We start from the raw sequence: 13,951 nt of genomic DNA, 5'->3' as shown, positions 1-13,951 counted from the left end.
TGTACGAATCTCACGGAACAACACAGCATGTCGTGCTATCTGTTGTGCGTGCTGCCACTTCCCAGTATGAAGACAGTCGGAACAACCTAGAATTACGTTACAGTGTTGAAATTCATCTTGATGCTGTGCAAGCCGCTTGTGAAATTCTTGAGCGCATCTCGCCAAAAGTTGGAGTGGTTCACCTGTTGGAAGAAGCTGCCATTAAGTTGAGGAAAGATTTCGACTGCGATTCATGAGTAGAGAAAGACCTTGATCAGTACGAGTTTCTGTTTAATCGTGCTTTTGTTAAGTCAAGGGAGATCATGAAGGAGAAGGATCCTGCACTGTATGACTTGCTTCCTTGCGTAAGTGATAAATTTTCTGCATCGTGTTGCATAAGGCACCTTATTTGCTGGCAAATAATACAATCTATCGTTTCATAATGTATCATATAATATTGTATTATATTGTACTGTATCGTTTTGATGTATACAATGTTTGGATAGATTGTATTATTGGCCGTCGTTTTATACACCAACAATATGAAGAATAAACTTGCAATATTATAAATAAAAAGTAAGGTACGAGGTAATATTATTATATAAAAAGGTATGGTAAAAGATAATATAGGATTATATAATCATAAAAAATGACAAGATAAAAAAAAGACGGTGTCGCCAAGGACATTCGAGATCTCCATGGTGCCTTTTCTGCAGTTCTGGAAACTATAGATATAAGGTTTACACAGCATCTCACCGTCACTCCTCGCATCATTGCAGAGGTTTGTTTTTCTTACTTCGTTCTAGTCAATCTTTCTACAGTCGAAGCTCATTTCGCAGCAGGATATGCTGTAGATACTTTCTTTTTGGCATAATACATAAACAGACACTCAAACTTGGCCACAACCGGTAAGTATGCCCTCTAACTTTGGGTGTGTACAAGTAGGCACTTCAACTTGTATAAAGTTGAACCCGTGAACACAAATGCTGACATAACACACAAAATTTGGAGGTGTCTAGATGATCATTTTGTAAGTTGGAGTGTTCAACAACAAAGTGGAGACAAGTTGAGGTGCTACTTGGTATTATGCCTTTTCTTTTTTGTTCTTTTTTGTTCTTGAAGTTTCCAACAAAGAATAAGTATTTCGATTCAAGTGTGTTTCAAATTTTTTTAAACCATTGGTCTCCGAACCTTATTTTAAGATGAAGCATCTCAATCATGCCAAGAATGATCAAAATTCCCAAAAATTTCTTATTAACCAGCTGTGCCTTAAGGATGGTATATTTTCCATGTATTGTTGTTCTTTATCGTCGGTTTAACTGGCTGAGGATGTGCAAAAACTTGACTTTCCTTCAAGCTCTAAACCAAGGCAATGCGCGGTCCATTGTTGTTGCGATGGCTTGATTATTATCGAGGTTTCTGATAATATTGGTGATGAACGCTCCATACTTTTGCTATGCAACCCTCCGCGAGAGAATCAATACTACTTCCTGATCCAGAATTTCCTCTGGATGGATTTTCTTGTTTTGGATTGGGTTATGACTCAACTAGTGGTGACAATAAGATCTTTAAAATTTGCAATCACATAGATGACCCCATATTACCTGGTGAAAGGTTGCAATCACATATTTGCAATCACATAGATGACCCCACGAGAAAAATTGATAAACATCCTCGTGGCATTTGGAATTGTTTGTTTGGTATGCATTCTTTGGCATTTGTATACGAGGCATTTCATTGGATCGGTATTTCAAGAAATCATTCGGTGGTTTCGTTTAGTATTTCAAATGAAGCGTATGGAGCAGAGCAAATATAATGCTTGAGGGGAAACATCTCTAGAAGGAAAGCTTTGTGATCATTCTGCTTCTATTCGACAGGCGAAGGGCACTTTTAAATTATGGGTATTGAAAGACTACGGTGTCAAGGAATCTTGGAATGCATTGTTTACTCTAGATGATCCATAGCTTTATAAAGTCGTCCCAAAATATAGGTTTGCTGATGGTGAAATCCTATTCTGGTCCATGCATTTTCTACGTATTGGGCATTCATTTAGTACATCCAGAGGACCATTTGAATTGTGGCCACGATGTAATACCGTTCAGAATGGAATTGCTTTTACAGAAAGCTTGATCTCTCCTAAATCACTTACTTAGTGTTTGCTTTTGTATGATCAAGGCACTTTTCTTTTTTCGATTACCATGTTACAACATCTTTTGTTGTTGTTGTTGTTGTTGTTGCATGTTACAACCACTTATTATTTACTATATTAATGTGCAAATTATGTTTCTTGAATAAAATTGGTATATATTCACATAAAGCTATTCCCATCTGTAATACATGCTATCATTTGCTTGCTTTTCAGCTGCTGTACAATTCATCTATTTTGAGCTATCATTTACAAAATATGATGATGATAACTCAATAAACAAGAAGTTGCTGATTTCCACTTTCTTGGTGCAAATTAGAAGGTGAAGTACAGCAACATGAAGGAATTGATAGAAGCAATGCTTTGTGAATATCTGCAGCAGCTACGCCTTTTTTGATCAGTGAAACGATGCAGTCCATGAAGACCGAATCACAGGGTAACGTAATAGCGCCACCACTTGGTAGCCCGAACTCTTCTTCAGACATGCTTAAAAGTTGCCTAATGACCTCATTTTCAAGGTAAACCAAGGGAATAACAAAGCGCCTTCGATCAATTGTGTAGACAGAAAAATGGCCTTTTCTGGCTCTAGAGGATGAAGATGTACTACAACTGTCTGCATTACTACCATTTCTTGGAAGTGAAATCCTCTTCCTCTGCATAGCTGCAAACTTCTGCCATCTCCTGGCCATCTTGACGAGTTTCTTAGTACTCGTCAAGATGAATTAGCGCAAGCAGTGTTGAGAGGAACGGGCTTCTAAGTAACATTTGGTATAATAATCTACCACAAAATTAGTATTATGTTATTCATCTGGTGTAATAGGCAAGTTAATAACAAAGCCGCCATTGCTTATTTTCACTTTTTCCCTAAACAACCATAAAAGAACAGAGAGAGATCATAAGGGAGAACGAACCTCAACTTCATCTCGTACTCAGCTTTCTCCATAGTCTCACGCTGTGCAGCGCCAATTGTTTTATCTTTTTCCCGACCTCCCTACCATAACAAGAGATATTTGTATTTAAAAGTCAAAACAGAGATTTCCCCCTAATATAACAATCAGAGTAAAGCAAAGATCTCCCCAAATGTAACAATCAGAGAGCCAAAGACGTTTAGGTACATGTCCTTGTTAAAGACTCTGATTAACCAGTATGAACAAAGGAAATAAGAATTAAACTATTCATCTTCTCAAATGAAACATGATATATCAACCAGTGTTATCAAATGCAAAAAGCGCAAAAAAGCTCTGAGGTTCGTTGGGGCTTAAGCGTAAAGCAAAAATAAAGTGTTGGCTTTATAATGAAAAAAAGGCACAAATGGAGAAAAAAACACAAATATGTATGTGCAGTCCAAGATTAATAATTATACGCATGAATAACATATATATTGACAACGAAATTGAAAAAACAAAATTATGATAAGTGAATTGTCAATTATTTAGTGTTGCCTCTTCAGGTTACGCTCATTGACAAGGAAAGATATACCTTAGAGTCTTGATGACGACATTAAAGCGCCCTCTAAGCGAGGCGAAGCGCTCAACATGTTTTGCGCCTCACTTTAGGGCTTAAGCGAGCTTTAAGTGTGCCTTTTGCTGATATTAACTGAAAAGGATGAGTAACTAATTAAAGATACAAAATAGTTTATTTCATTGAGAGCCAATTAAATTGTAAAAAGAACCATCATAAATGAACAAGTCGAAAATACAAATTTGAATTTAGCATAGAAAGCTAACATTCAAGACTTGAAAATGGGTTGCCTGCACTTTTGACATCTTTTGAACATGGATGATTAACTTTCTGGCATCCATAATTTAAACAATGGGCTATTTATTACTTCATCTCCATTTCCCTCAATCTGTAGTATTATCTTTTCACTTTAGAGTTGACAAATTTTCAAGTTCAAATTCTTGAATATCGAGTACTTTTAGGAAATAAATGGATTAAGATCACACGGTTCCAGGATCTGATTTGAGCATAAAAAATTATTCTTGTTGGAATCCTTTAACTTACCATAGTTAATCATGGCTCAAAACAAGCGGAGACAAGATATGTACATCACCCATTGATGAGTTCCTGTAAATAGGGGAAACAAAACAAAAAGGTAAAAGTAAGAAAGAATGAGAAGAAAAAATATAGTATTGTTGTGATTAATGAAAAAAGTTAATTACCAAAAACAAATATAGTATTGTTTTTGGAAGAAGACTTTGTAGCTAATAAAAGGAGAGAATTACATAAAAGGAGAGAACACAATTTCACCGCCAACTAGGAAAAATTTCTGGGAATGAAAGATTGAGCCTCAAAATTTCTGAAGAGACTGGCGACTCTACTTGTTGCTGCAGATTCTCAAAGACAGAGTTCCCCTGAAAATTGGAAATGTGACTCTTTTGTTTCTTACCCGAGGAGCAGCTGGCTTCATTGATCATGACGTCGTGTTCACTATTGTTATATCGGGTCCTCCTTATCCCAGTGGAATGTTCATTGTTATTTTCCCTCATTTGTAACAAGGCCTCAACCTCAGCTTCTTCTTTGTACAACAAACGAAGTCCATACTCCTTCATTTCTCCAGAAAAAGATAGCCTAATCATCCCATAGTCATTTGGTGTTTTTCCATTTGCCTTAGATGTATCCCATAAGCCAGCAAGAGGTACCAAGAAAAAATTAATATTATATTTTGTATCACATTCTGAATGGTTGGATAAGGCAAGTTTCTGGGTCATCCACGACATCCCATCATCACATACGGGAATCAATTGAGCTGTGGTGCCAATTAAGCTGCCAGAGTAATATACAGCAAATCCCAAGAATTTATCAGGTATATACCAATTTCCAGGCAAATTGACTGACACACCACTATCCGTATTGACTGATACACCACTATCTGTTCCCTGATAGAGGAACCAACTTGGCTTCTTCCCAAGATGCACACTGGTAAATACTCTTAGTGACAAGGAATCTGAAGCAGAGATGTCATGCTGCACTGACGAGATATTCTGAAACAACGAATTACAGATCAAATCATTGCTCCAATCTGCATATATTGTATCTGATTCTGGTGGAAGTTCTGGCAGCTGTGTAAGCCTCTTTGCAATTTCTTAAGTTCAAGATTCGAAGAGCACCAAGTTGGGCTATACTTCGAGGCAAATGCTCAAAATTATTTCCACTGAGATACAATTCTTTCAAAGAAGATAGGCATCCAATGTCTTCCGGAAGTCCTCCATCTATTAGATTGCAACAAGTGAGATCCAGATGTTCCAATGACCGTAATCCTTCAGCCGCTGGAGGGAACTCAAAGTGCACTCCATCTTGGAGGCCTCCAAACTTCAGGATTTTAAGTTTGTTCAAGCGTACGATGGTAGACGGAGGTCGTGAAATTAGAGCATACCTTGCATAAAGCTCCTCCAAGTTTTCTAAATCCCCTATCTCTTCTGGCAAGCTTTCAAGTTTTGTGCAGCCCGACACATTTAGACTAACCAAACTTTTCAACCTACAGATGCTGCTTGGAAGAGCTACAAGGTTTTTCATAGCGCTCAAATCTAGGAAGGTAATATGAGTTTGGTACTGAATAATAGATGATGGTAGTTCCCTTATCCCAGAGCGTTTCATGTGAATCTGTATCTCCGGCTTCATTCTCCCATGGATTTCTGGAAATTTCTCTAAACTACAGCAAAAATCTAGATCCAGATATTCAAGAGATTCCACGTTAACACATGGAAACCAATTAAGGCGTCCACAAGACTCCAAATTTAACCGAATGAGTTTTCTGCAAAATCCCAAGGAATGGTGAACCTCTTCAAGATCACAACATTCCTCCAGATTCAAATACTCCAAATTTGGCATCCCCGTGAAATCTGGCGTTCGCACCAGGCTTTCAGAGTATCTGAGATCTAGCGTCCGTAGAGACGACAATTGCTGTTCAGAATGCAAATGGAATGAGATAGAGAGAGAAGAAAAAAAGAACCTATTTTGCTCCTCCACTGGATTCCAATAATAAAATATTTGGCTAGTGGGGCTATCTATGAATGTAGAAACTATTTTGTTTTATCATTTGTATTTGTGGGCATCAAATGGCCTCTGTTTCTTGAATTCTTAATTACTTGTTGCTAGCGTTCCTAAAAAGTAATCCATTTATGACTCCCTCGACAACAAATGAATGATAGCATTTGAATTATGAGGGCCAACACATTATTTTGTATGAAATCAGAAATTTATTTTTTATATATGGAAAATTATTGTTTAGAAACTGAATAAAAGTAAATTATAATTAAAATAATATTGCTAAATTCAATTAAAAATGATTGAAAAAACCTGCAGCAAAGAGAAAAGTGCTTCAAAGAAGGGTAATATAAAATGGGGAAACCCAAATGTTAAATCCGGAAGCAATGTATGAAAGTGTACACGTCATTCGAGAAAATAATTGCTAAGTTGCTCCGACATGGCAGTTTAGGTGCCGCACCCGTATCGACATGACACTAGTATGGGTGTGGGTATGGGATCCATACCGGATCTGGTCAAACGATTTTGGATACTTTGATCATGACGGACGAAAAAATTCGAGATGATATACAATTTAATTCCCGAAATCAAAACCAAAATTAGGATAAATTTGAATAAAATAGCATACCTTATCTAGGAAATCAATCTTTTTCTTATCTACAACTTGAGAATAAAAAAGAAATTCACACTTTACAAGCTATACATAAGTATTCCCCAAAATTTATCATAATTTAGAAATATTTTTTATAATTTTATTTTTTGAATTATTTTTAGCCGGATCCTTGCACCCGTATCCGTACTAGGATCCGTATCCACGAATCTTAGAATTTACATCTCAAAGGATCCGACTTCTAGATCCGCACCCATGTTGGACACCTACACCCGTGTCCGAGTAACTTAGAATAGTTGTACAGAATAAACTCCTTTTGTTTTACTAATAAGTATTACTTCCGTCCCACTATGTACAACCTAGGATGAAATTTCTATGAATCTAATCTTACTATGAGAAATAATTGAATTAGTTTTTAAATTGAGCATCTTAGTTAAAATGATGATGGGAAGATTTGGAGAAAAAAAAGACATAAAGATCTTACAATAGTACTTAGAACAACCATAAATAATATAAAATACAATAATTTTTTGGAGATGGAAATACATTAATTTGAGCGTATGGAATTAATAACTTTTGTTCATTTAAAGACATGCATCATAATTCTAGCCAAAATAGAAAGTACCTCAAATAATACGTGAAAAAAGTAATAATATTTGTTCATTATCACTAAATTAAAGGACAAAGATAGATAGAGAGAAAAATATAAGTAAAATAGAACTCAACTATTGTACCTTTGTTCCCGTCCATAAATAACATAGTGAACTGGATTTGACTGCAAGATGAACAAGCTTTTTGGGTTCAAATTCAGCTGGCAATGACTCCCAAGGATAGCATTTCCATACAAACCAACGCAAGTTGTTGGGCAGATACTCAATAGAACCATCACAGGTACACGACCTCTCTATGTTTAATATCCTAAGCTTTTTCATATTTTTCATGGCCTCTTTGCTAAAGCGTAATGTACCACAATGGTAATAAGGAAACCAGATTGCTTCCATTTTCGTGGTCCCCTGGTAAGAAGATCATTAGTCTACAAAGTATAATTTCAGACGTAGTATAAAATCCGCTTGCTAATATGACTACTTTCTCACTCTTTGCAATGCCAAAGTATAAGATACAATATTAATTAGATTCTTTTTAAGAAATACTGACGTTACTTCAGAAAAATACTTTTTGCAATTAATTCTATAGTTTTATTTTCAATTATTACATTTTTCTTAGAAGTTCATTAGAGTCAAGTCTATAAGCTTTTCATGTTGTGATAGAAAGTAATTGTAATTGAAACAGGACCAATAAATTGTAACTTTTTTATTAAAAAAAATAATGGTAAAGTGAATGTTTGATTGAGTTATTATGTAATAAAATGTCATAAAATTTTCCCTAATTTGTAACAAGGCCTCAACCTCAGGTTCTTCTTTATACAACAAATGAAGTCCATACTTCTTCATTTCTCCAGAAAAAGATAGCCTAATAAGCCCATAGTCATTTGGTGTTTGTCCATCTGCCTTAGACGTATCCCATAAGCCAGCAAAAGGTACAAAGAAAAAATGTATATTATATTCTTTATCAAGATTTGAATGGGTCATGCAAATTTGAGCAAGTTTCTGGGTCATGCACGACATCCCGTCATCACATTTGGGAATCAATTGAGCTGTGGTGTCAATTAAGCTGCCATAGTAACATACAGCAAATCCCAAGAAATTATCAGGTATATACCAATTTTCAATACACTACTATCCGTTCCCTGATAGAGAAACTAACTTGGGATCTTCTTCCAAGGATGCAGAATGGTAAACACACTTTCGGACAAGGAATCTGAAGCAGAGATGTGATGCCTCAAGGAAGAGATATTCTGAAACAGGGCATGTGCAAACAAATTATATATAGGATCATCGTGTGCATCATCCTCATCATCAGGGAATATCACCCTCTGTAGTTTTTTTCTCTTTGTTACTAAATCATGGATAAATTTCAGAGCCATGTGACAATCTACATGCAATTCATTTAATTCAGGGGGAAGTTCTGGCAGCTGTGTAAGCCTCTGGCAATATGATAAGTCTAAGGATCGAAGAGCACCAAGTTGGGCTATGCTTCGAGGCAAATGCTCAAAATTATTTCCATGGAGATACAATTCTTTCAAAGAGGATAAGGATCCAATGTCTTCTGGCAAGCTTTCCAGTTTTGAGCAATCCAACACACTCAGACTAACCAAACTTTTCAACCTAGAGATGCTGCTTGGAAGAGCTACAAGGTTTCTCATAAAGCTCAAATCTAGCTCGGTAATATGAGTTTGGTACTGAAAATATGAGGATGGAAGTTCCCTTATCCCAGAGCCAAGCATGTGAATCTGTATCTTCGGCTTCATTCTCCCGTGGATTTCTGGAAATTTCTCTAAACTTGAGCAATTTTCTAAACTCAGATATTCAAGAGATTCCACGTTAACACATGGAAACCTCTTAAGGCGTTCACACCAAGTCAAATTTAACTCGACGAGTTTTCTGCAACATCCCAGGGTGTCGTGAAGCTCTTCAAAATTACTGCAAAAACTCAAATCCAAATACTCCAAATTTGGCATCCCCTTGAAATCTGGTGTTCGCATCAGGTTTCCAGAGCCGCTGAGAATTAGCTTTTTCAGTGACGGCAAATGCTGTTCAAAACACACACAGAATGAGATAGAGAGAGGATAAATAAAAGAACCTATTTTGCTACTATGCGGGATTCCAATAATAAAATATTTGGCTAGTAGGGCTATCTATGAATGTAGAAACCTTTTTTGTTTTGTTTTTTTCATTTGTATTTGTGGGCATCAAATGACCTCTGTTTTCTTGATTTCTTAATTACTTATTGCTACCTTTCCTAAAAGTATTTATTACTCCCTCCACAAGAAATGAATGATAGCATTTGAATTATGAGGGCCAACACATTATTTTTGTGCGAAATTAGAAATTTATTTTTTATATATGAAAAATTACTTGTTAAGAAACTGAATAAAAGTGAATTATAAATAAAAATATTGCTAACTGTAATTTAACATGATTGAAAAAACTTGTAGCAAAGAGAAAAGTGTTTCTCACTTTAAAAAAAGTGTAATATAAAATGGGGAAACCCAAATGTTAAATCTGGAAGCAATGTATGAAAGCAATAAATTTCTTTTGTTTTACTAATAAGTATTCCTTCCGTCCCACTATGTACATCCCTAGGATGAGATTCATATGAATCTAATCTTACTATGAGAAATAATTGAAATGATGATGTGAAGACTTGGAGAAAAACAAAAGGCATAAAGATCTTACAATAATACTGGGAACAACCCCAAATATTATGAATTACAATAATTTTTTGAGATGGAAATACATTAATTTGAGCTTATGGAATTAATAACTTTTGTTCATTTAAAGACATGCATTGTAATTCTAGCAAAAATAAAAAGTACCTCAAATAATACGTGACAAAAGCAATAATATTTGTTCATTACCACTAAATTAAAGGACAAAGATAGTTAGAAAGAAAAATAAATGGCAATAAAATAGAACTCAATTATTGTACCTTTGTTTCCATCCATAAATAATGCAGTGAATTGTGTTTGAGTTGAAGGTGAACAAGCATTTTGGGTTCAAATGTAGATGGCAGTGACTCACAAGGATAGCCATCCAAGACAAGCCAATGCAAGTTGTTGGACAGATACTCAATAGAATCATAACAGGACCACCTCTCTATGTATAATATCCTAAGCCTTTTCATATTTTTCATGGCCTCATTGCTAAAGCGTGGTTTACCAAAATTATCATGAAGCCAAATTGCTTCCATTGCCATGGTCCCCTGGTAAGAAGATCATTAGGAAATACTGATGTTACTTTAGAGAAATACTTTTTGCAATTAATTTTATAGTTCTATTTTCTAATATTACATTTTTCTTAGAAGTTCATTAGAGTCAAGTTTATAAGTTTTTCATGTTGCGATAGAAAGAAACTGCAATTGAAACAATACCAATAAATTGTAGTGACATTTTAAATTTTAAAAAAATAGACAATGCTAAAGTGAATCTCTTATTAAGTTATTATGTAATAACATGTCATAAAATTTTCAAAGCCAATCCAAAGAATGAAATTGGATCAAACAGATTAAGTGGCTACTAGCTAGACTAATCAATTGCTAAACAATATAAGAAAAACGAATTGGGCAACGTAAATTAAAGAGGCTACTAAACGAATTAGGCAATTAATTTTTTTACTAATTAGGAAATTATTATTACTTTTGCTTCTCCTTCTAACTAAAGTAAACAACTAAAATGACATGCCTGCAAGAAGATGAAGCAAGATGAACAAATAATTAGAATTGACTGGCCTATATGTTTTTGAAATATGAAAATTAGAAACAAATACTAGTATTGCATTGTTTAGCCTACTTACTGTATTATTTGTCATCACTTCTTTGAAATCCTTGACGAGCCATAGTCTGTTGCGTTCTCCCGGATTCTTTTGCAAATTCACTATATATTTACCCATTTCTTGTATTAAGTCGTGCATTTGGAACTCATCTTTTTCAGAGATAAATACAAGAGATTTGTCAATTAAGACATGCAATCCATATTCAACTCCAGAATGACAACTCTCAAGAACTTGTATGGCGTAATCTTTTTCTTCCCCTCGCAAGAAGCATGCTATATCTAGAAACATCTCTTGGTGGATGGGCTCCAATCCGTCATAACTGATTTTGAGCTTTTCAACAATTTCCGAGTAAGGATTAATTTTCATTTGCTCTATAGCACTTCTCCAAACAGTTATATCCCTCTTATGTAACAAAGAACCCCACACTTTGAGGGCTAAAGGAAGGCCTTTAGCATAATTTACTACCTTCAATGAAAGCTCCTTAAAACACTCATCTGGAACCTCTTTTTTGAAAGCATGTTGATGGAACAATTGAATGGATTCATGATCAGGTAGTGCAGTCACTTCATATATAGAATCATCCTTCCCTATCAAATGCTTGTCTCTAGTTGTTACAATAACCCTACTGCCATTACCAAACCAACCAATATCACCTGCTAAATACTCTAAATGATCTTTATGTCCTATATCATCAAGCACAATTAGCACCTTCTTAGAGCAAAGTCTATCCGAAATCATCCGCTTCCCATCATGCTTATTATTGACGTAATCATCTTTTCTTCTTAACAATTTAGAGAGAAGGGTATTTTGCAACGAATGTAATTTTTCATTTTCTTTAATATCCGCAAGGAAACAAGCAGCTTCAAATTGATGAGATAAAGTGTCAAAAATAGCTCTTGCTATTGTCGTCTTCCCTACACCGCCCATGCCCCACATCCCCAATATGATCCGAACATCATTGATTCCTACCTTAAGTAGGGACTTTAATTTCTCCAAATGAGTTTCTATTCCCACAACATCTCGCAAAGAAGACAAAGTAGCACTATTGCACAATTTGGAAATTTGGTCGACAATCTTCTGAATATTTTCTGCTTCAATCCTACGAAAATAAGAAAATTAATTGTGGATAAATGTAAGAAAGTCAAGTATTAGTAAGCATTTCATAAAGGGTAGGGGAAAGGGAGAGAAGATTGCTAGGTAAGGAATCGAACTCTTATCAACTAGGTAAATAGTCAACAAACTAATCTACTAAATATTGTTAATTTACATAGAGATGATTAAAAGAAACCGTACATAAAACAAACGCTTGAAGGAGCAATCAAAATATTATACGTGCAAGAATGTTATTGAGGAATTGTAGTGATAGGAACTATAGTGTCTTCTGGGGTAATAGAAAAACGTGAATAGCTTAAGATATTTTTTATTTATTCTCTCTAATTATATCGATAGGAACAATACCTTCTTACTGATAGAAACATATATAACAACCATCATTCCTTTTTGTTTTTAGGAAAATAAAAATAAAAACATTTTTAACGTCTAAATGACAATCAATGGAATTAGATTGTGTAAGATGTATTCTTAACAAATTAAATTGATTAAGCTTCCACCTTTTAATTTTTATTTTGTAAATATGATAAATTTATTTAGTGTCTTTTGTGTTTAACTCATTTTTTGAGGTACAAATTCTTTTTCTATAGTAAAATATGTACTCTTCACATAAGCAACCACAGTTGAAGGAAAATTATTCCTTTTGAGCTCCTCACTTTGCTCCTATAGTAACTTGAACCCACAACCTAAATTATTCCTTAGCACTTGAGTAAACCTCTCTTTGTAGTATTCCATTTGTTTTCATTATAAGAAATTACTATGTGTTCTTAACTCACCCGTCACGGACATCATATCCTTTTAGATTTGCGGCAGCAGTTAGAGCACTCCTCCATCTTTGGAGCTTCTGCATTCCTTCATCATCATCCTTATATCTTGTTTCGTGTTTGTCAAAGGCTTCAGCAAAGCTCTCCCTCTGGTTTCGAACATGTAATGGATCCACATCATAGAAGACTGGTATGACAGTCTGTCCACATTGATCCTTGCATTCCATGATCTTCACTAGCTCATCTAAGCACCACCTCGATGTTGCATAATTCTTTGAGAAAACGATGAGGGCAACTTGAGACTGTTCGATAGCTTTCAAGAGTTCATCTGATATTGATGCACCATGCTCTAGCCTTTTACCATCTTTAAACGTGAATATTCCACTGTTTTTCAAGCCTTTGAAGAGGTGACCTGTCAATGTCCTTCGAGTATCTTCACCTCTAAAACTTAGAAAGACTTTGTAGTTCCACTAAGAAAACTGTGAAGTACTTGCAGAAGTAGAAGATGATGCCATTGATTCAGTTAATTATCTGAAAAGAAAATAACTTGTATGTGGATAAATTGTAGTTATGGTAAGAGATCAACTGATGATAATAGGAGAAAAAGAAATAAACAACTAGCTACTAGCACTTCAAATAATAAAAGTTTGTATGAGATGGGCTTTCTTTGAACTTTAATAGAAGGAAGTAGGAAATTCCTTCAATGGACAGCTAGAAGTACATCTAGAAGAGCAGTACAGACGTACATGATATTATCACGACCCTTCTTTTCGTACGCTGGTGATGCTTAACGTCACTTTATCAATTGGCATTACATACCTTCTACCCTAGTGAACAATGTTCCACGGATTATTATTGTTACTACTGGGTTTTCTTTGAACTTTAATATAAGGAAGTAATTCCTTCAAAGACCACCACCTTATCAATGGACAGCTAAAAGTACAAGTGGATATATCAAGCTACA

The 13,951-nt window shown here is 35.1% G+C and overlaps 1 protein-coding gene and 2 pseudogenes across 1 annotated transcript; all 3 read right to left on the bottom strand.

The window, feature by feature from the left end:
• Positions 1-2,245: 2,245 nt before the first annotated feature.
• LOC138891435 (TMV resistance protein N-like) lies at positions 2,246-13,659 on the bottom strand (annotated as a pseudogene).
• LOC108942788 (auxin-responsive protein SAUR68-like) lies at positions 2,398-2,814 on the bottom strand. The gene has a single exon (XM_070176956.1). It carries the CDS (start codon positions 2,812-2,814, stop codon positions 2,398-2,400), a length of 417 nt encoding a protein of 138 aa, XP_070033057.1.
• LOC104091624 (TMV resistance protein N-like) lies at positions 7,679-9,393 on the bottom strand (annotated as a pseudogene).
• Positions 13,660-13,951: the final 292 nt, after the last annotated feature.

This window comes from Nicotiana tomentosiformis, chromosome 5 (genome assembly GCF_000390325.3).
Source record: "Nicotiana tomentosiformis chromosome 5, ASM39032v3, whole genome shotgun sequence".
Taxonomy (NCBI): domain Eukaryota; kingdom Viridiplantae; phylum Streptophyta; class Magnoliopsida; order Solanales; family Solanaceae; genus Nicotiana; species Nicotiana tomentosiformis.
The sequence above is the reverse complement of the archived record's forward strand: the minus strand, read 5'-3'. Positions and strand labels throughout refer to the sequence as shown.